The 23,871-nt window shown below is 39.2% G+C and overlaps 2 protein-coding genes across 3 annotated transcripts in view; one reads left to right on the forward strand and one right to left on the reverse strand.

The window, feature by feature from the left end:
- The window catches only part of LOC107688741 (transmembrane protein 198-B-like), a 46,840-nt gene extending 40,101 nt beyond the window's left edge, over window positions 1-6,739 (forward strand). The window contains exons 4-6 of the mRNA XM_016486491.1: window positions 1,067-1,642; window positions 4,924-5,171; window positions 5,288-6,739. Coding sequence (XP_016341977.1) covers window positions 1,067-1,642; window positions 4,924-5,171; window positions 5,288-5,440 — 977 coding nt within the window. The 3' untranslated portion in view covers window positions 5,441-6,739. The remainder of the gene's footprint in view (window positions 1-1,066; window positions 1,643-4,923; window positions 5,172-5,287) is intronic.
- Window positions 6,740-10,852: 4,113 nt separating this feature from the next.
- On the reverse strand, window positions 10,853-17,226 carry LOC107688742 (desmin-like). Of its 2 annotated transcripts, XM_016486492.1 has the most exons (10): window positions 16,509-17,226; window positions 14,728-14,788; window positions 14,506-14,601; window positions 13,512-13,673; window positions 13,278-13,403; window positions 12,710-12,930; window positions 12,566-12,609; window positions 11,996-12,096; window positions 11,770-11,811; window positions 10,853-11,343 (listed from the first exon to the last, which is right to left on the reverse strand). In XM_016486492.1, the coding sequence occupies exons 1-10, from the start codon at window positions 17,063-17,065 to the stop codon at window positions 11,302-11,304; spliced, it is 1,452 nt and encodes a 483-aa protein (XP_016341978.1). In that variant the 5' UTR covers window positions 17,066-17,226; the 3' UTR covers window positions 10,853-11,301. The 2 variants fall into 2 exon arrangements, with proteins under 2 accessions (XP_016341978.1, XP_016341979.1); XM_016486493.1 differs by lacking the exon at window positions 11,770-11,811 and having other exon boundaries at window positions 16,509-17,210.
- Window positions 17,227-23,871: the final 6,645 nt, after the last annotated feature.

Here is a 23,871-nt window from a genome sequence, read left to right on the forward strand (position 1 = left end):
GAGCTGATGGCAGGGGGCGGTGGATATTTGTGGCGGTCAATGTGGATATTGTGGATGAGTTCTTCTGTGTCATCACGTTCTATTAGTTCTACAGCTTCAGTTTCGGAACTTTCACGCTTAGTAACACATACAGCTGTTCCCTCACCACAGTGCAACCGTGAAAAGGGACCCCTTTCAAACAGCGTCGCGTTCCGAACGTTGTTTAAGCGACATACACCGGTATTTTAAAAATTCATATCATAACAAAAATAAACACGGGTATTCAGTATGAACCGGTATACCGCCCAGCACTAAAGCGTTGTGTGCTCAGGCGCTGCAGCCGTTCTCAGCGCCGTCAAAATAAATCCCGCCTCGATCACATCGGCCAAACAGAAAAACTTAACGGCCGATGCCGATATTTGAAAAATGCCAAATATCGGCCTTGGCGATATATCGGTCGACCACTAAAATGTATCATCAAAAATGGTATCTAATGAAATTAATTTACTTGAATAGCTGAATATAATCTAATGCAATGAATTTACTTGAATAGTTTACTTGAATAGAATACTTTTAAAATGTAATTAAATGAAAATATAACAATTAACTTTTTATTTTTTGTCAAATAAGGTCCTGCACAACAGAACTTGTATGCTGTATACATTAAAACATGAAAAATATCTTGGTTGTACAATATTCATTAAAAAATCAAATAATATGAATATAGCAGTAAATTACATAAAGTATTATAAAAGTAAATTATTATGCAATAGTAGTATTTCTTTTCCTAAAAGATTGTTTCAGTGTGTATTTTGAATGTAATTTTTCACCTGTAGCTTAAAATTGGCATGAATATTGACATGCAGGTCAAAAGGTGACAGTCCCATTTATTTCTGCTGCATGTGTGATAGGCTGTTAGACTTATCCATATTGAATACAAATGTTCAGAGCTTATCATCGTTATCTACATATTTTTAATTGCGATGCCATTTGCTAATAAAAGAATAATCTCTTCCAAAATCATTTTCTTTCCCACCCCCTCCTCCTCCTCCCCTATCCTTTCCTCTCCACCTTTCTTCTTTTGTAGGGTACCGCTGCTTCAAGGCTGTAATGTTTCTCACGGGTCTGATGTTCGGTTCCATCATCATCTTCATGCTCTGCTATAAGGAGAGGGTCATGGATACTCAGCTCAGTGTGGAGGCCAGTGTGGGCATAGGCCTGGGCATTGGCACATTGTGTGGTTTGGTCACTATGCTGGTCCGCAGCGTGGGGCTTTTCATGGTTGGACTTCTCCTGGGTTTACTGGTGGCCCTGGCCTCTCTGGTGGTTCTGGAGGAGTTTTATCACCCGAGGACAGTGTGGCTTCCCCTGGGTGTGCTGCTGGGCTCGGGAATGCTGTTTGCTGTGCTCACGTTGCAGTGGCAGCGCTGTTTCACCACCCTGTCCACCGCCGTCTTCGGATCAGCTGTGGTGACTGTGACTGTGGATTATTTTGTCGAGCTCTTCGCTTTAACGCGGTATATCTATGAGAGGGTGAAGGTGGATCCACCTCGCCCAGTGTGTTGGTTCACATGGGTGGTCATGGGAGTTTGGCCTGTGCTGGCGCTGCTGGGTGTTCTTATTCAGTGGAAGGTCACGGCTGAAGGATATTCACACACAGAAGGTAAGTTTGGCAAGTGATTGTTGGGAAAGGGACAAGGTTGTGGCTTAAAGAGATAGTTCACCCAAAATGAAAATTCTGTCATTTACTCACCCTCAAGTTGTTCCAAACCTGAATGAGTTTCTTTATTATGTTGAACACAAAAGAAGATATTTTGAAGAATGTTGGTAACCAAACAGTTGACGGTAGCCATTGACTTTAGTAGTATTTCTTCCATACTATGGAAATCAATGGCTATGGCTACTATTAACAGCAACAGCAAACATTCCTAAAAATATCTTCTTTTGTGTTCAACATACATTGATACAACTCATACAGGTTTACACTGTGTCCTAACCAGACTTTGTGTGACACAGCGACACACAAAAAGGTATCTTTTCCATGTTAATCTGAGTTTTTGTTCCAGCCGCGACAGGGGATTCTATTTTAGAAACGGCATACACACTATGACAATGATAATCTCAGGAATTGATCATGTACTTCATTCAATGTTAAAAGTGTCTAATTTGAGTTAGAATAGATCTTGAAAATAAATTAAAACATGCAAGTTAAAAATGTGAACTCAACAAGTTTATTCCATAAAAAGATGGTACCGGTCCATACCAAGTATGTACTTTTAATAATGTTGAAAAGGTTTACTATTTATAAATTTGATTATAAATGTATTCATTTCTACGTGAGTGCAGTGCACTTTCAGAGAGATCCTGCCCACACGTGCTTCTGACTGGCTGTGATATTTGATTGATTTTGTTATGTCGCATAGCTGTTTCACATCTGATTGTCGTGAAGCATCCAGTTAGGACATGGTGTAAGAACAACTTGAGGGTGAGTAAATTTCGTTTTTGAGTGAACTATCCCTTTAAGCCTATGACTTGCACACAGTCTGTGTGTGTCTGTGCAAATTCTGTCATCATCACAGCCCGTTGATGTCTGCGCACACCATCCGCATGCAGACAGATTTATATGTCCATGGGCAACACCGCATGTGCGAATGCTTTAAGAACTCAAAAACAAAGGTCCACTAGATAGTTCATCCGTCCATGCTCATGGTCAATGAAGTATACTTTAAATGGCTCTGTGCACTCAACTGTGTGCTAGATGGGGTGGAACGCAGAAAATGAAGTAAACTCTGGACTTTAGTGTAACACAAGTGGTGTCCAATCCTAGTCCATTCCTCAAGAGTTTACAGAAATCACCCCCATACTTTTATAAAGTGCTGTTTGAAAGTTCAGACATTTAATGTGGTTTTCAAATCCATAGTGGACATTATTAAGTGCACTCATTCAATCTTATAGTGTACTGCAATAATGATTGTACAACCAATGTGCACTTAACCAATAGCCATTAGAGAATACCCATGCATTCTGAGGGTCACGATTCTCACCAGATTGTGTCCACAACGCTTCTGATGTATTCGGTGTCCGAATTTGATCACTTGTTTTCATTCACTCATTCATTAGTGGAGTAATGTAGGGAATAGTGAATGAGGGTATAGGGGGTGATTTCGGATAAAGCCCAGTAATCCTGAAGTCCTTCATTAACTGGTTCAGCTGTGTTTAATTAGGATTGGAGCTAAACTCTGTAGGATTGTGGCCCTACAGGAGCATGATTGAACACCCCTGGTGTAACAGTAACATCACCATTAAATCCTTTCAAGGAATGGTTCACTCCAAAATAAATATTTTGTCACTATATTTTCACCCTTATGTTGTTTCAAACTTTTTTTTTTTTTTTGAGTTTGTAGAAGGTATTTTGAAGAATGTCTCAACAGTTTTTGTACATAATGAAAGTCAGTGGGGTCCAAAACTTTCAAGCTCAAATGAGTGAATACATAAGTATGCCCCTTTCAGTTCTTTAAAGTTTCAGACATTGATTTTCATAATATGGACAAAAGAATCCAAAACATTCTTCGAAATATCTTCTTTTGTGTTCTGCAACAGAAAGAAAGCCATATGAGTTTGCAACCGCAGAACTGATATTTTTGAGTGAACTATTCCTTTAAGAGGACGTCCCTCTGTGGACTTCATTACAACAAGGTGTCTTTCTGAAACTTCCCCCTGGGTATTCTGGGTGTTTTGAGGTCATAAGGTTTTTGCCGCTTTTCTATTTATGGGTGTCCTAGTTCATTACTTACTGTGGTGATCCTGTGGAGATCAGACTGGCTCAGCTGTGCCCTGCATACAAGCTCCCATAGTCTCAGAGTGATCAATGGGAAGGCCTGACCTGAAATCCATGAATGGGGATTTTTAAATTGCTTCATCACTGTCTTGTAGAAAGCAACCACGAGCATTAAATTTCCAAGGGTAGAAGTCACACTCTCTATAGACCTCAGTTGGGTTAGATGCCATATTGAATTGAACGCAAATGAAAATAAAGCTGTGAGGGATAGGCAATGGAACACACTGTGTAAAGGTCCTAAATCATGTCATTTTTATTACTTAAAACGTCTTTTTTTCGGAAAGACGTTTAGTCAGTTGAACGGTTGATATGTTGCTAAACAACAGTACAATCCATTGAACGCACTGTACTTGTATCCCTTACAGCCTAGTAGTTTTCACTCCTGTCAGAAATTAAATATGGCGCTACCTTGACCAAGGTCTATGACTGATAACTAAGAACAAGAATACTTATCCCAAAATAAGAACAGAATTGGTGGGAAGTTAAAAACAAAGGAAGCACCTTGAGCAGTTCTCTTATAAAAGTACACATACATACTCTACTTTTCCTTGTCAAGTGCAAGGCTAAACAAAACGTTGTGCTAATATTCAGAATTAAAGTGCGCACTGGGAGAACAGGCGGCGTGAACTGCGCTGGGGGGTGGTTGCCATGACTACAAGCTAGGCCCTTCTTTGGCGGGAATGGGGGAGGGGGCCGCGATGAGGAAGGGGCAGAAGAATAGAGGCGAGAGTGGGAGGAGTGTTTTCTTAGGGAGAAAGCGAGAGAGAAAGATCATTACATGAATTCCCTGACAGATGGTCCACGAAGCTGTTGAGGCACAACAGAGTGACTGAATGGGCAGAAATAATCCATCTGTTTTTAATAATGACAGGGAACAGAATGTCGATTTAGCCCTGCACAGGGCAGAATGTGTCAAAACACTCAACGGTTTGTTTATCAGCTTGGCTTTGGACCACTGTTTGAGAGACCCAGCCAATACACACTGCATCGTGTCTTTACAGAGTAGAATAACACCTCTGTTTTGCAGTAGTGACCTGATGTGCTAAAGCCATGTAAGAAAATATCTTCCATTAATATCTGTCTTTCTTAATTCCGTTTTTTTTAAGTCTTCATCAGTCACCAGCAGAGACGAGTGCAGTTAATGCGAATTCGTCAAAAAGAAGAAAGAAGGGAATGCCAAAAGAAAAAGAAGAAAAAGCCACAGAAACAGTCGCCGCAGCAACAGAAGTACCACCACCCCCTTCAGACCAACCCTCATCCCCCAAACCCTCCTCCCAAACTCCAGCCTCCGGAGCCCACCCACCGCCGGAAACCCAACACCATTCGCCGCTTCGATGGAGATGTACTTTCTCCAGTAAGTATCAGTCGTCTGTCTGGGAAAACCAGATCTGCGAAACCTGACAAACAAATCCCTATGCTTATATTTTCAATTTATCAGATATTGATTTGCACGTTCGCTTTCTCTTTTAGAGTTACATCCAGAACTTCCGTGACAGACGTACGGACAGGAGGGGCTACTCTCATGGCAGGTTGATTGGCGGCTCACATGTTGTAGATTTGGACTATGACTATGGCTCCCAAGTGCCCCTAACAGCCCATACAGGCCCCGCAGTGAGAGGTTGACCCTGTAACTTTTAATGAACAGGAATTGCACTGCACAAACCATTCCGAGAACCGAAAACTTTGTGGCCGGATCAGATCTTAGAGCATGCGATTACTTCAGCTGTCACAATGGCTGACGGAACTTTCATACCTAAATCCATTTGCTGTATTCCCATGATTTTTTTTTTAATGCCAGAGAAGTTGCAGCAAATGGATTGTATGCCTACGAAACAATGCGTAACCACAGTATGGCTCTGTTCTCTTGCATTTAACTCTATTATATATTGCTGAAGATGGTTGTTGTATGTGTGTCTGCTCCTCCGAGGCTCATCTTCCCATAATTAGGCTGCTGTTTTAATCCATCCGAGAAGAACGGTCTCATTACCACAGCAGAAGTTTTAAAGAAGATCCATTATGTTCAATCTGAACTCGGGACTAAATACGGCCTTGGCTTTTATGCGACTAAACTGTCATAAAGCATGCATGGCTTCTGCCAGACGGACTATTCGTATATCCAGTTTACAGATTCAAACTTCAGTCCTCCTGACCTATTAAAGATGTTTCAGATAACATTGTGTTTACAGCACGGGCAGGGAGGTGTGTAACATTTTATAATGTTTCAAATGGCTTTATCTGCTCTGTGTCAGGGCCTACACAAAATCTGTCAAATCGTGTATGGTGAACACAATCTCTATTCAATCTGAGCCTATTGCACAAGCATATACTGAAATGTGCGTTTATTGTTAGCCAATGCATGTGGGGAAAGTGCCACCATTGCTTTTGTGTTGTAGATGTACACTTTAATCTGTTTTTAGTTGTTTTTCTGTTTATGTTTTTAGTTGTTTTTCTCTTAGTATCTAGAGACTTTGGGTGTTTGGGTGGCTCCCAGTTAAATCTCAGGGGCTGTGGCATCGAGAAGAGCCCTAACGATGTAACTGTGAACACTAAGGGGTTTTGTGTGAGTGATTTAAGTGTCCTTGACCTTGCCTACAAGAGAGAGTTTTGAAAGGGTTTAAAGAAAGATGCATAAGAAGGGTGGAAGAGATTTAGTAGAAGTGGTGGACTTCTCACAGAAAAAGATTTTGTGTATTTCTGTGTGTGTAGAAAGCATGAAAAGGAGAGAGAGAGATATATAGACAGAGTGTGTCTGTATGTGTATTTTGTGTGTTGAGTGTGTATGGATGTGTGAAAGCATTTGTCATACTGTGAGTCTGCAGTAGATTGGCAGCAGGGTTAAGTCTTAATTTCTGATTTACCTTCATGTTCGGATGCGGGGTGATTTCACACCCAGTTTCCCGTCTGTGTTTATCAGGGCTGTCTGAGCAAAAGTATAATCTTTTCTTCACTCTGAAGTATTGAAAGGGCTCAAAGGCTTAAATTCCTCTCTGTTGACCGTGTCTTTTAAAGTGACAGATTGGCTTTCTTGTAAATTTTTGTACATTGTCTGAATGTAAATATGCTTACATGCAATTCTGTATTATTACTAGTGCTTTGATTAATTTTATAATTTTTTTTTCTAAGTGGTTACATCTGTGTGTTGAAGAACTGTTTTTTTAATTGTCCCATTGATAGTTATTTGTAATTATAATTTATTTCTAATTTATTAGATTAAGACTTCAAGTGGAGCTCTGTATGTAATTAAATTGATGTTGACCATTATTATTATTATGATTATTATTATTATTATTCTTGAGCATGTATTTGTACAGTACTGATAACCATAAATGTTGTGCTCCTGAAGTCAAGTACATGTGAGTATGTGTCCATTTTCCTCTTAACACACTGTTTAAAAAATAAGTTGGCAGATAGATGGCAAAGAACGTGGCGGTAGATGCCTTTGAGGCACTGGGTGAAACATATTAAATTGTGTGAACTAGCTACTGGTGGGAATGCGCCAACAATAAAGACAAAACATGCTCAAGCAGCTCTGTGATGCACAGCATAATTTTCCATTTTGAAAATAAATGTGCATATCCCTGCAGGGGTAGAATTCATTTACAAAGAGGAAAATGAAAAATCACATTAAAATGGATTGTTGTTGTCATCCTATTGTTTTACTTGCAAATTGATGGAAAAAGCTAGAGATGTGATTTCAGCTGTGTGGTTTCCTTTAAATTATCCGAGATGTCTCGAATTGCAGTTTTTCATAATACAGAAATACTCACTTGTCCTTTATTTGACTCGCATCTTATGAGCTGTTGGATAGTTTTAGCTAGCAAATTATTTATTTGCTTTTATGCAATGGTCACTATCTCATCTTTTTTTAAGGTGAAAGGGTCTAGTTTATGTCTACTGAGTCTCAGACCGAGGGGCTGAACTGGTAAGGCTTCTCTTTCATTCATGAGTACGTGCTCAGAATACACGCTTTCTGTGGTGGTCTAGATTCTCTTGATTAGAAGACACTATCAGCTAGTTTTAGCATGATTATATGCTCCTACTTACAGCCTGGTTTGTACTCTGTTGTATTAATAGCCCCACAATCTCTGTGTGACATTTCTTGTCATTTCAATTAGAGGGAGAACCCCATCTTTAACCCAACACTAACAATACCAACAACCACATTCTTAGAAAAAAAGGTACAATGCTATCACTGGGGAGATACCCTTTGCACCTTTTTTACTCTTACATATTTGTATCTTATTTACCTTTATAGGGTATATAGTACCTTTAAGATAAATATTAGTACTCTAAAAATACAATTTAGTACATAAAGGGCTTTTCACACTTGAAATGATTAACCCTGGCCTGTGTCAGGATTTGAGTTTGGGTTTGGTATTTGTCGACGCACATTCTCAAGAGTACCATGATGCATACGTGTGATGTTAATGATGCAGGAGTTGGTGTAGAACGTAGAACCGGATGTGCTGTGCTTTGTTTGCAAGCAGAGGAATGCACACGCATGTGTCGTGATACTCTCGTGAACGTGCGTCAAAGACTGACATGGAAGAGAAAAAATTGTTGAATAAAGTCGTTATTTTTGTTTTCTTTGCACACAAAGTATTCTAGTAGCTTCATAAAATTACAGTTGAACCACTGATGTCACATGGACTATTTTAACAAAGTCCTTACTACCTTTCTGGGCCTTGAACGTCGTAGTTGTGTTGCTGTCTATGGAGGCTCAGAAAGCTCTCAGATTTCATCAAAAATATCTTGTGTTTCGAAGATGAACGAAGGTCTTACGGGTTTGGAACTACACGAGGGTATGTAATTATTTTTTGAGTGAACTATCCCTTTAACATTCTTATTTGCATATTTGCGGAGTCAGTGATTGGATGAACACAGCACGTGATCTGTTACATAACAGCTATAGCATTGCGCGTCTTCGTATTAGTGCGGAGTGCGGACCGAACAGGCAACATTTTCCTGAATTGACTTTTTTCGGTGGATTACACAGGTAAGAAATTAACTGCAATGTGCAGTGTTTCCGTGACTGTAAAAACACGTGAAAAGTCTGTTGCTAAGCATCAAGCCGTAACATTGTAACACCGCATCGCATTGCTTTACACTGAACAAGTTTGGCACTCCTGCAAAGTTTCATTATCCCGGGTAAAAAGCAGTGCTAACCCCACTTCTAATTTACAAGTGTGAAATGTTCCTTCACGCTGTGTTAAAATAAAGCAATAAGCCCCAAGAAGCCGTGGTTTACAGTGAATTTTTAACAGCTAAGGGGCCTTGTTAGGCATAGATATGTATATATGTTAGGTACGACGCGGAGTTGCAACAAAGTGATTGCCGAGCAACACACAGAAACAAAGATGTGTATGTTTGTAGAGTATTATAAAATGGATAGTTCCGGTCCTTGATTCTGATTGGTTGAGCCGCGTTCGAAGCTGTTGTAAATTACCAAATAGTATAGAAGCCCTTATATACTCTTTGAAATTACTCCACAAACATACACCTTTGTTTACTTTGTGTGTTGCTCGGCAGCCACTTTGTTGCAACCGCAACTGTTTCTGAGGAACTACATTGTTTGGTGGAAGAATACTGTTTTTATTAATATCATTACACTTTATTTGCTCTGTTTTATTTTGTGAAGCCTAACTACGTATATGGAATAACCATTTTATAAAAGCAATAAGCCCTGTGAAGCCGTGGATTACAGTGAATTTATAACAGCTAAGGGGGTTTTAGGCACTCCGCTTCGCGTCGTTCCGAACAACGCCCCTTAGCTGTTATAAATTCACTGTAAACCACGGCTTATTGCTTTAATTTACAACAGCTTCGAACACGGCTCAACCAATCAGAATCAAGGACCGGAAGCAGGGTTTAGAATGATGATAACCTGGGTTTAAAGGCAGTGAATGCCCTGAAGTCCACATACTGCCCCAGTGACAGTATTGTTCCTTTTTTGTGTATTTTTGAAATCTGGTGATAAAAGACTGCATGCTGGTTCATGTCTGTATTTTTGGGGTACTTTGTGCCAAATTATATAAATTTAATTAGATTAAAATTAATAAGATTAAAATTGGATTTATTTTTATCAGTTGTCTCAACATTGCAGGGACGTTTGATTCATTCAAAGATTAATCAAAGGTTAAAGGTTTTGATTTCTCCAGCTTGCAGCAGCATTACTCTTTCTTTTCATTTTTATTTTCAAACCTACCTTGCACTGACACAGAAACAGACGTGCAAGCGTGAAACACAACACAGCCCAGAAGGCTTTTTAAAGGTCAGAGTTAACGCTAATAAAAGAGTCTCATTAAGGTTATGATGATGCGTTCATAACCTGTCAGTATAAAGTGAGGTAAGGTGATAGAGTGAAGGTTATAGTGTTGTGAGTCTGAACATATGTGACTGCCTTCGCCTCAGGAACAAAGAGCTGGATGCTGAATTAGGACAGAAGGTGGTATTTTACTGTGAAATCTCTTCGCATGATTTATTCAACCTGTCAGTTTATTCCCTGTTGTGATTTATTTGGATCTCTAGCAGGTGCATGTTGGTTTCAAACACCTAGTTCAAACATTTTTGTCAACTTTAGACTATACACTTTATGGGTGTTTTCATAAATGAAACTGGTCATTTTATGCAATTTATTAATTACAATTTTCAGTTTACAGAAATTACATTTTTTGTTTCATAATTATTTTACTATTTTTATTTTGCACAAAAGGCTATTTAATACACTGTATTCACAAACGGTCAGTATGCATTAATCTTTTGCAAGTGCAACAACACTTCATGTTGATGTTCAATATCTTTTTTATAGCCAAGATTTTAAGGTAGTGTTGTTGTCTACACAGAAATTGATTTCAATTGAAAAATACTATATATTATGCATGAGAATCCAAAATCACAGGAGCCTTCAATTTTATAGAAGTAAAAGACAGTGGAGTGTATTGTCTGTTTTGTAGCAAATACTTGAATTGAAATTATTATTTTTTTTACTATATACTATAGTAGTATGAGATTAATCCAAAATTACAGAAGCCTTCAATTTTATTGGAGGAAAACATGGTGCATTTTATTTGTCTTTTGTAGTAAATTGACTTAAAACATATATTACTACTATGTATGAGTTTAATCCAAAAGTACAGAGGCCTTCGATTTTATAGGAAGAAAATACAGTGCAGTTTATTGTCTTTGTAGCATTGGAACACAGCTTCTCAGATATGACCCTACCACACATGCACACATACATTCATATCAACAAAAACTCGGATCAACTGGCCACTTTCAGGACTCTCCAAACAGTATGCATATTATGCCATTTTGCTCGTTCTCCCTCTTGTTCTTCAGCTCACTTTTCCTTTTGTCTGTGTCATCCACACATGCGGTAATGGGTCATGGCAAAACTGGGCGTGTGCATAAAAAGCCCGAGGCCATCGGTGAAAATTTAAGTTAGAAAAAGGGATTTTATGAAACTCAATTCTGTTTCATAGGCTTTACATGATGTCCTGCTGGTGCTGTGTAGACTCACTGACGACCTAAAGAGAGAGAAAAAAGGGAAATGATTAGCGCGACAGTGTCTGAACAGGATACAGATGATTCACATGCACAGATGGCTGCATATACATGTTGGGAAAACAGAAAAGCGCTTTAAAGTGAATGGGTCGATACTCCGTAATAAGGAACAGAGACAGTTGGGAAAGGAGTTTCTATAAGTTAAAACAGCCCATTTCCTGCTGGAAATCAATACTGGACTAGTGCAAGGACACATTCTTTGATAAATGAACTTCTCCATATGTGCTGTGCAGAAACAGTGATATTCAGCAGAGCTGATACTAACAGATATTAACAGTGATACACATGAGAATTGGAGGATTCTGTAGTGAAACCCAGTGCTGGTTAATAGGGAACAGGACTTTTTTGGAAAAAGACTGTACAGACAGATGAGCCATGGCTGAACTTACACACTGAGCACTGAGGGCACTCATGCCCTCACTTGTCCTAGTCTAGAGTAAAATAGAAAATTATTTTAATTATAATGATTATATGCACGCATATACAATATATATGTGTGTGTTTGTGTATAACACGAATATGAGGTTAGATAGCCTGTAAAATCCATAAATTACAATAATTGTATCAAGCAATTACTAGCCTGTTTGCAAGTGTTTGTTTGTGTGTTGTTGTTACCTCGCCATCCCGGGTCTCAATAGTCTTGATCAGAACTGTTTTCTTAGAGTGGACTTCAGATGCACGCTGTTGTTGCTGGTGCTGCTGCTCTGGGCTTGTCTCTATGGCAACAATTCACAACCACGGCATCATTAAACTCACCCTCACATGGTAAATACATACATACTATGTTATTGATATCATCATAAGTTGAGGTGCTCAAACACAACAAAGCAGGCGGAGAGGTAAGGATTAAAAAAAAAAACAATGGCTTTGCCCCCCCTTGTGGATTTTGTGAATTTTGAAAATTGTGGATCAAAAATCTCTATTCAACCAGTTCAACCATTTTTTCACCCTCATGTTCTTTCAAACCTTTCTACCTTTTTTTTTTTTTTTTTTTTTTTTAAGATGAGTCAGTGGTTTCCAACGTTGTTTCAAAACCCCAATGACTTTCATTGTATGGACAAAAACAATTGCACAAAATAAATCATATATGTGTCATATGTTTAGAACTATAGCCGAATTGTAATTTTTGTAGGTGAACTGTCCCTTTAAGAAGTGTAAAAGTAGATTTTCTTGTGAAGAACCCACCTCTGAAACTCAAGGTAGAGAAGGACTGCACAGGCAAGGAGATCCTGGAAATATGAAAAATAATCACATAAAATAAAGCTTTGTTATATCATTTAAGGGAGCAATTAGCAATCTAAGTGTGTCTAAATACTTTCCATCTCTTACCTGCTCTCCTCTCCTTCCAGAAGCTTCCTGTAGGTGGCGATCTCCACATCAAGTGCCATCTTAACATTAAGCAGATCCTGGTACTCACGGAGATGGCGAGCCATCTCATCCTTCATTTTTGCGATTTCAGCCTCAAGGCGGGCAATGGTGTCCTGATAACCACCGGCCTCACGACCCGTACTCTCCTCCATCTCCCTCATTTGCCTCATCAAAGACTCATTCTGCAGAAGGAATGACAAAAAGATGGAGAAAGTGAGAAGTAAAGACAAGAAGTAGGGTGAAACTGATGTACAGAGGGGAAGAGAAAAAGCAGTATTTATTAATACTTGAGTGGAGTATTAATAAAAACTGCGGATGAGTTCCAGTAGATATTTCTAGCGCTACTGTGGGCCATTACTAGCTCTTTGCTGAATCAAATTTGCTCATTGAGCACCTGGGGAAACATACGAAAGACTTCATAATTGGTAATAAGATGGATTCAGGTGTGCTGAGGCTCAGCTAATATTTGTTTTGGCTGGGAAATAATAACTCGGCTTAGAGCCCATGCACAGAATCTTTAAGGACTTACGGTTCCCTTGAGAGAGTCGACCTCACAAGTGTAGGACTGGAGCTGGTGACGGAACTCCATGGTCTCCAGCTTGGCTTGTCTGAGAGCATCATTATTCTTGTTTACTGCCTGGTTCAGATCTGACACCTGTGGGTGAAACAAAATATTTTAGCTCAAACACCTGGCTTCTTTCAGTCTAGATACATAGATCTCAGTATAGCCTTTGTGTGCCTGTCCAAAATCTCTGATACAGACCTTAGACTTGTACCATTCCTCAGCCTCGGCGATATTCTTGGCAGCGATAGCCTCGTACTGCACGCGGATGTCCCTGAGGGCGGCAGTCAGGTCTGGTTTGGACATGTCCATTTGGATCTGCACCTGACTCTCCTGCATCTGGTTTTGCAGCTCACGGATCTCCTAAAGGAAAAGGTAAACAGAGAGACGTGGCTTCAGAGTGAGCTTATGTACTGTCATTTTACTTGACAAGTTTAGGCTTGATGGGTGTATGAAACAAGTTAGTGTCATTGTTGAGAATAAAGTGGGAATCAAATGCGACTTTGTCAATGGAATCCAGGATGTTGAATGTTTAGTGTATAAAACACATACTTTTAAAAATGCAGGTTCTTTATTGGCATTGATGGTTCCATGAAGAACCTTTAACATCAATGGAACCTTTCAACTTCACAAAAGGTATAGTGTAAAAATGTTCTTCAGATTATTAAAATGTTGGTTCTTTTAAGAACTGATTGCTGAAAGGTTCCCAAAATGGTTCTTAATGGCATTGCTGTGAAAACACCCTTTGGAGCCTTTATTTTTAAGAGTGCAGCTGTAAGTATTTTTTTTTTTATCTCTGATAGCTATGTGTAATTGTAGGACTGTGAGGCCTTGTAAGGCCTTTTTCTTTTTCCACCGCCCTTCTCACAGCTGCGTGCATCTCAGAGAATCTGTCTCTGTTTAATTATAGGGATGCATCTGTTGCATGGCTTTACACTGCCCCCTCACTGTCAGTGTGCAGCTGACACGCACACAGACACACATGTGACCATTTTATCCTTACATGTCAAATAAAAAGCAGAGAGAGCATTTAAAGTATTTGACTTCAGAGCCTCGTGAGTAAAAGGTCAGTGTACGTGTTGTATGCTGGGTACGAGAGTGGGGGAGGTTGCAGACAGAGAGTGAAAGAGATGAACAGTTAGTCACGTATAGTTTTGGGAAATGTTGAGGAATGTGATTTTAGATTTATACAAACCTCCTCATGGATCTTCTTGAGGAATGCAATCTCTTCATGAAGACCCTCAATACGTCTTTCCAGGTCCAGCCTGGCCAGAGTTGCAGCATCTACATCCTACATAAAACACAAGAACAATAGGAAGCTTAAGTTTTGGTCTTGCGTTTTATGTTTCACCCCAAGAAACCTTCTTAAAAATTGACAACATTTTGCCAAAAACTAAAGGTGGTGTAAAGAACATACAGCTCTAAAAGCAGAGAGGTTGTTCTCAGCTTCCTCTTTCTGGTGGATCTCCTCTTGAAGTCTGTGGAAGAAAGAGATATTAAGAGTCTTCACAGAATTTTGAAGTAATCATATGACTTAACATACTTATTAAAGTGCTCCATTAAGACTTTACGGTTTAAACAAGATGGTCTTTATTGACGTATATTTTAATTTGTTATACAAGAATTCCTACATGGCCAGAAATAGAGCCTGTTCTAATGGCCAAGGTGTCCTGAGTGTCCTCTGTCTTTGAGATATGCTGAGAGAGACTTGAAGTGGTCATTCCTTCATGCATAGAGATCAAGACAGAACATTATATTCTCACATACTGCTTGGAGTCACACAAGGCTCAGCTTTAATGTAAACATCCCTGAGACTTTTGAAAGTGGCATGTTGTTAATGTGGCACATATCTGGTTTCATGAATGTAATTGTTGGCAGTCAGATGGCATCTGATATTTTCATCAGAGAGATGAAAGGAGTTGTGCCATAAATCATACTGATTTTTTTTAGGCCCTGTGGGCTCTAAAACGTAATGGAGAGCTAAAATACTGATAATAAATTATTTTTAGTTGTGTTTTTTCACTCAGTGCTGGGTAGCAATAACTTATAGCTATAGCTGCAAGTCATATAATGTGTTGTATTATATAATTTCTATATGTCATTTCAAAGCAGCCAACCATCCGGTTCACTTTGAACAATGTCTATGAATAGCAATTTCTGTTGGTAGGCTTTAAACAGTTATCATTAATTAGTGCTGATAACATGGGGTGGTTGCGGGTCCCTTGAGTGTAATGTACTCAGACAGACACACACACACACTAAGGGAGATAAGGATTATTTTTAGGAACACACATTCTCTGCAGTGCTAGGGGGTATATTGAAGAGGCTAGTAATAGCGGTCTATCTGAGCAATGTGTAATGTGACTCTGGGTCCTTTTGCAAATAGGAATAACACTCTTACAGTCTTTGAGTTACACCAGTGGTTACTACTTGCAGTTACCGTATACCCTGTCATAAGCATTCTTGCATTCATGTTGTCTTTACATCTGAGGTGGTCCTGACCTCTGTCTTTCCTGTGGTCTCCGTTTCATGTCTAGTGCTTGTGTTCTAGAAATCTGGCCATTAAGTCATTGTTGGAGAACCTGAATGCATACTAATCATATTGTTCTAGAATGTTGGGGAGAAGTTTAGCAGTTAGGAATAGTAGGTAGATGTCTAATGCACTTTTCCATGTTCCCCACTCCATCTTCCAGTACGCTATGTGACTTCTTCCAGGACCCACATACACACTTAAAAATAAAGGTTCTAAAAGGGGATTTTTTTTTTTTGCGGCGATACAATAGAAGAACCATTTTTGGTTCCCCAAAGAACCTTTCACTGAACAGTTCTTCGTGTGTGTTCTCCTTTTTCTTAGTGTGAAGAACATACTCTATAGAAACTTTTGTGGAATGGAAAAGGTTCTTCATGGAGCCATAGATGCCAATAAAGAACCTTTATTTTTAAGTGTATTATATAATAAAAGTCACTGTGGCTCCATAAAGTAAGCAGTTATGTACTCTGAGAGAAATCAACCAAATCACTTCAACACAATACCAGTATTGTAAGAGATACTGTCTGGATATTGAAGATCAGAGCTTGTGTTTGGTCAACAATTATGGCAATATCCTGTTACCTCGAACTTCAGTGAAGATGAACACAATGCTGTCTACATTTAGTCATTTAAAATGCATAGCCCTAAATAATTCTTGAAGGTCTCACCTCTGTTTTAGTTTCTGCAGGTCATCGGCCAGATTGTCCCTCTCTATCTCAATGCGGGACCTCTGATTGGTCAGTGCATCCACCTGTCTGCGCAGCTGTCTCATCTCCTCATCGTACAACTCTGCGATGCGCGTGGGCTCGCGGCCCCGCAGACGTTCGATCTCCACAGACAAGGCTTGGTTCTGCTGCTCTAGGAAGCGCACCTTCTCGATGTAGCTGGCGAAACGGTCGTTGAGATGTTGCAGCTCTGCCTTCTCATTAGTGCGTGTATTGAGGAAGTCCTGGTTCATGGCGTCGGCCAGATTGAAGTCCAGCTTCTCACCAAGGCCTGCATAGGAACGGACCATTGATCCACCACCAAATGAAGCGCTGGATGCGCGCTGGCTGGAAAAAATGGGAGAAGAGGAGGACTTGGTGACTTCATAAACTTTGGAGGACACACGAGAGGATCCAGTGGAACCTGCACGGCCTGAGAAAATGGAGGAGCCCAGGCCGGAGCCGAAGGTACGGCGATAAGAGGAAGCCGTCTCGGCTGACGCTGAATATGTCTTGCTCATGACTAGGCCTCTAAGGTTTGTACGGTGTGCAAAACCTGGTTCGCTGAAGGCTGTGTGGTAGAATGAGGGTCAAGCAGCGAAGCTGAACTATAAATAGTGAAGCTAGCACCCCATCTGCCCCCACCCACATTTTTCTGTCACTGTTATCGCCCCACACGGTGGCCACTTCTCTCTCTCCTTTCTAAACCTTGCTTCCTCAGCTGTCATGAGGTCTGGTTTCCAGCAGCTGGGTGAAGCATGAGGTGGCACAGGTCACGTCACGTAGAATGTGCTGTCATTTCTTTTCACAGTTCACACAAGAGGATGCTTACTAGGAAGAGCTCCTTTACCACAGTAAAAATAATACTACTTTGAGAATTCTACATGGGTTTTCGCTTATTTAAAATGCTCAATTTGAAAGGTCGCCATTTTTATGATTAAGTTAGTTTTGTTTTCAACAATAATTCAGAAATTTGTCTTTCACCTTTGCACAAATAACTAAAGGAAACATCTCTTTTAAGCCAGTCTTCTAGTTGAAATATTATTTGAATCTGAAATTAGATTTAACCCTCATGGTGTACTCCAGTCATTTTCTTGTTTTCAAAAGATGTTAATTTTATTGCATTTACAAGTAACAAGTAAAAATTGATATTTTTGTGCTTTTTGGGGATTTTTTCCCACCTTGTTATCCTTGTGGTGTTCCTGGTCAAAAATAACTGGCCTACTGCTTATAAATTTCTTCTTATGTTATATTATTATTAAATATTGGATTTAATCCTTTAATCAACTTGTGTTCTTTCAATTAGCACAGGTTTTGTATTTCCTTTTGGAACTGATTGATCGTAGATCGTGTCATATTGATCTGGGCTTATGCAACTTTTTTCCCTAAAAAACATGCTCAGATCAATTTTGTTATTATTTATTTACCTTCATGTTGTTTCGAACTTGTATGACTTTTTTTCTTCTGTGGAACAGAAAATATGATATTTTGAAAAATAGTTCTGTGTTTTTTGTCCATGCAGTGAAGGTCAATGGGACAGTGTTGTTATATTTCTTAATTGGACTCTTCAAAAAATCAAGTAAGGAAAATAATACAGGTTGGGGTTGACATGAGGGTGAGTAAATGTTAATAGAAGTTTCATTTTTGGGTGAACTATCCCTATTTAGGTTTAGCTTTTTTAAACACAGAAATTACAACCCAATCATGATTAATCTTGTGACATTTTGAGTTCAAGCAAGAAAAGTAAATAATATGTTATTATAAATTTGTGTTGATTAAATATGCGCTATACTTGCTTTTACTTTCATAGTATCAATGGTAATGCTAAATGATGTCCAGATTAGTATGGCTTTAATTAAAGCTTTTGCATGTTGCCTTTTTTGCATAGTGTGAAATGTATTTCCTTGGCCTAAATGGTCAGTTCATCTATTTTTTATTTTTTTGCATTTAAATGCCTTTAGCTATATAAAATAGTATGCAGTCATGAGAGGAGGGCTTAATATTTTAGATATACCACATCATCCTTTCAATGATGGAATGTTCTTAATTAGTTTTTCTTGTGTCATAAACTCCTACATTGCACCTGGGAAATCAGAGTAATGTAACTGTGTATTTATGTCACCAAATATACCAAATGCAATCTCTGTCACTCCAGCCCCCGTAGTTCTGGCTGTTCCCCAAGCTAACCATAGTGCCTGAGAAGCCGATGTTACTCCACAGCTGCTGTCATAGTTATTAATAGACTTCCAGTCTGAACCCCGTCACCAGGCTGCTTTCCTAAGGGCCTCTTGGAAAAAGAGTAGACTTGATGGGGCAGAGACTCAACAATCTCAAAACACTTTTTTAGACTTGTTTATACAGAATACAAATGTGTAAATATTATTGGAAAATGTGTAAATATTATTGGAATATGAGTTAAATCTTTTACATACTGAATGCATCTGTGTGAATGGAATGTATTGTGGTCTTTGTCTCTGGTTTCTAAAAGTGCCTCAAGGAACTTAAACAATGCAAATTATACCCTCGCAATTTAACACCATCTTTCCGTTTGGGGTGGTGGGTTAGTTCATTCTTTTCAGCAAACCCAGGCCAGCACCTGCGAATGCAGAATTAATAAAAAAAAAAAAAATTAAATTGAATGTACAAAAGAAATTTATGAAAAGTGTGTGTGTGTGTGTGTGTGTGTGTGTGTGTGTGTGTGTGTGTGTGTGTGTGTGTGTGATATGTATGTGTGTGTATATGTATACTGTATATGTGTGTGCGTGTATATGTATACTGTATGTGTGTGTGCGTGTATATGTATACTGTATGTGTGTGTGCGTGTATACACTGTATACTGTATGTGTGTGTGCGTGTATACACTGTATACTGTATGTGTGTGTGCGTGTATACACTGTATACTGTATGTGTGTGTGCGTGTATACACTGTATACTGTATGTGTGTGTGCGTGTATACACTGTATACTGTATGTGTGTGTGCGTGTATACACTGTATACTGTATGTGTGTGTGCGTGTATACACTGTATACTGTATGTGTGTGTGCGTGTATACACTGTATACTGTATGTGTGTGTGCGTGTATACACTGTATACTGTATGTGTGTGTGCGTGTATACACTGTATACTGTATGTGTGTGTGCGTGTATACACTGTATACTGTATGTGTGTGTGCGTGTATACACTGTATACTGTATGTGTGTGTGCGTGTATACACTGTATACTGTATGTGTGTGTGCGTGTATACACTGTATACTGTATGTGTGTGTGCGTGTATACACTGTATACTGTATGTGTGTGTGCGTGTATACACTGTATACTGTATGTGTGTGTGCGTGTATACACTGTATACTGTATGTGTGTGTGCGTGTATACACTGTATACTGTATGTGTGTGTGCGTGTATACACTGTATACTGTATGTGTGTGTGCGTGTATACACTGTATACTGTATGTGTGTGTGCGTGTATACACTGTATACTGTATGTGTGTGTGCGTGTATACACTGTATACTGTATGTGTGTGTGCGTGTATACACTGTATACTGTATGTGTGTGTGCGTGTATACACTGTATACTGTATGTGTGTGTGCGTGTATACACTGTATACTGTATGTGTGTGTGCGTGTATACACTGTATACTGTATGTGTGTGTGCGTGTATACACTGTATACTGTATGTGTGTGTGCGTGTATACACTGTATACTGTATGTGTGTGTGCGTGTATACACTGTATACTGTATGTGTGTGTGCGTGTATACACTGTATACTGTATGTGTGTGTGCGTGTATACACTGTATACTGTATGTGTGTGTGCGTGTATACACTGTATACTGTATGTGTGTGTGCGTGTATACACTGTATACTGTATGTGTGTGTGCGTGTATACACTGTATACTGTATGTGTGTGTGCGTGTATACACTGTATACTGTATGTGTGTGTGCGTGTATACACTGTATACTGTATGTGTGTGTGCGTGTATACACTGTATACTGTATGTGTGTGTGCGTGTATACACTGTATACTGTATGTGTGTGTGCGTGTATACACTGTATACTGTATGTGTGTGTGCGTGTATACACTGTATACTGTATGTGTGTGTGCGTGTATACACTGTATACTGTATGTGTGTGTGCGTGTATACACTGTATACTGTATGTGTGTGTGCGTGTATACACTGTATACTGTATGTGTGTGTGCGTGTATACACTGTATACTGTATGTGTGTGTGCGTGTATACACTGTATACTGTATGTGTGTGTGCGTGTATACACTGTATACTGTATGTGTGTGTGCGTGTATACACTGTATACTGTATGTGTGTGTGCGTGTATACACTGTATACTGTATGTGTGTGTGCGTGTATACACTGTATACTGTATGTGTGTGTGCGTGTATACACTGTATACTGTATGTGTGTGTGCGTGTATACACTGTATACTGTATGTGTGTGTGCGTGTATACACTGTATACTGTATGTGTGTGTGCGTGTATACACTGTATACTGTATGTGTGTGTGCGTGTATACACTGTATACTGTATGTGTGTGTGCGTGTATACACTGTATACTGTATGTGTGTGTGCGTGTATACACTGTATACTGTATGTGTGTGTGCGTGTATACACTGTATACTGTATGTGTGTGTGCGTGTATACACTGTATACTGTATGTGTGTGTGCGTGTATACACTGTATACTGTATGTGTGTGTGCGTGTATACACTGTATACTGTATGTGTGTGTGCGTGTATACACTGTATACTGTATGTGTGTGTGCGTGTATACACTGTATACTGTATGTGTGTGTGCGTGTATACACTGTATACTGTATGTGTGTGTGCGTGTATACACTGTATACTGTATGTGTGTGTGCGTGTATACACTGTATACTGTATGTGTGTGTGCGTGTATACACTGTATACTGTATGTGTGTGTGCGTGTATACACTGTATACTGTATGTGTGTGTGCGTGTATACACTGTATACTGTATGTGTGTGTGCGTGTATACACTGTATACTGTATGTGTGTGTGCGTGTATACACTGTATACTGTATGTGTGTGTGCGTGTATACACTGTATACTGTATGTGTGTGTGCGTGTATACACTGTATACTGTATGTGTGTGTGCGTGTATACACTGTATACTGTATGTGTGTGTGCGTGTATACACTGTATACTGTATGTGTGTGTGCGTGTATACACTGTATACTGTATGTGTGTGTGCGTGTATACACTGTATACTGTATGTGTGTGTGCGTGTATACACTGTATACTGTATGTGTGTGTGCGTGTATACACTGTATACTGTATGTGTGTGTGCGTGTATACACTGTATACTGTATGTGTGTGTGCGTGTATACACTGTATACTGTATGTGTGTGTGCGTGTATACACTGTATACTGTATGTGTGTGTGCGTGTATACACTGTATACTGTATGTGTGTGTGCGTGTATACACTGTATACTGTATGTGTGTGTGCGTGTATACACTGTATACTGTATGTGTGTGTGCGTGTATACACTGTATACTGTATGTGTGTGTGCGTGTATACACTGTATACTGTATGTGTGTGTGCGTGTATACACTGTATACTGTATGTGTGTGTGCGTGTATACACTGTATACTGTATGTGTGTGTGCGTGTATACACTGTATACTGTATGTGTGTGTGCGTGTATACACTGTATACTGTATGTGTGTGTGCGTGTATACACTGTATACTGTATGTGTGTGTGCGTGTATACACTGTATACTGTATGTGTGTGTGCGTGTATACACTGTATACTGTATGTGTGTGTGCGTGTATACACTGTATACTGTATGTGTGTGTGCGTGTATACACTGTATACTGTATGTGTGTGTGCGTGTATACACTGTATACTGTATGTGTGTGTGCGTGTATACACTGTATACTGTATGTGTGTGTGCGTGTATACACTGTATACTGTATGTGTGTGTGCGTGTATACACTGTATACTGTATGTGTGTGTGCGTGTATACACTGTATACTGTATGTGTGTGTGCGTGTATACACTGTATACTGTATGTGTGTGTGCGTGTATACACTGTATACTGTATGTGTGTGTGCGTGTATACACTGTATACTGTATGTGTGTGTGCGTGTATACACTGTATACTGTATGTGTGTGTGCGTGTATACACTGTATACTGTATGTGTGTGTGCGTGTATACACTGTATACTGTATGTGTGTGTGCGTGTATACACTGTATACTGTATGTGTGTGTGCGTGTATACACTGTATACTGTATGTGTGTGTGCGTGTATACACTGTATACTGTATGTGTGTGTGCGTGTATACACTGTATACTGTATGTGTGTGTGCGTGTATACACTGTATACTGTATGTGTGTGTGCGTGTATACACTGTATACTGTATGTGTGTGTGCGTGTATACACTGTATACTGTATGTGTGATGTATATGTATATATGTATATGTATATATGTACATGTACATGTATGTATATATGTATATATGTGTATGTGTGTATGTGTATATGTATGTGTATATGTATACTGTATATGTATGTGTGTGTATATGTATACTGTATATGTATGTGTGTGTATATGTATACTGTATATGTATGTGTGTGTATGTATAGTATATGTATGTGTGTGTATATGTATAGTATATGTATGTGTGTGTATATGTATAGTATATGTATGTGTGTGTATATGTATAGTATATGTATGTGTGTGTATATGTATAGTATATGTATGTGTGTGTATATGTATAGTATATGTATGTGTGTGTATATGTATAGTATATGTATGTGTGTGTATATGTATAGTATATGTATGTGTGTGTATATGTATAGTATATGTATGTGTGTGTTGTGTGTATGTATATGTATGTGTGTGTATATGTATACTGTATATGTATGTGTGTGTATATGTATACTGTATATGTGTGTGCGTGTATATGTATACTGTATGTGTGTGTGTGTGTGCGTGTATACTGTATGTGTGTGTGCGTGTATACACTGTATACTGTATGTGTGTGTGCGTGTATACCGTGTATACACTGTATGTGTGTGCGTGTATACACTGTATACTGTATGTGTGTGTGCGTGTATACACTGTATACTGTATGTGTGTGTGCGTGTATACACTGTATACTGTATGTGTGTGTGCGTGTATACACTGTATACTGTATGTGTGTGTGCGTGTATACACTGTATACTGTATGTGTGTGTGCGTGTATACACTGTATACTGTATGTGTGTGTGCGTGTATACACTGTATACTGTATGTGTGTGTGCGTGTATACACTGTATACTGTATGTGTGTGTGCGTGTATACACTGTATAC

Source organism: Sinocyclocheilus anshuiensis, unplaced genomic scaffold, assembly GCF_001515605.1.
Source record: "Sinocyclocheilus anshuiensis isolate Anshui unplaced genomic scaffold, SAMN03320099.WGS_v1.1 scaffold9, whole genome shotgun sequence".
Classification (NCBI taxonomy): Eukaryota; Metazoa; Chordata; class Actinopteri; order Cypriniformes; family Cyprinidae; genus Sinocyclocheilus; species Sinocyclocheilus anshuiensis.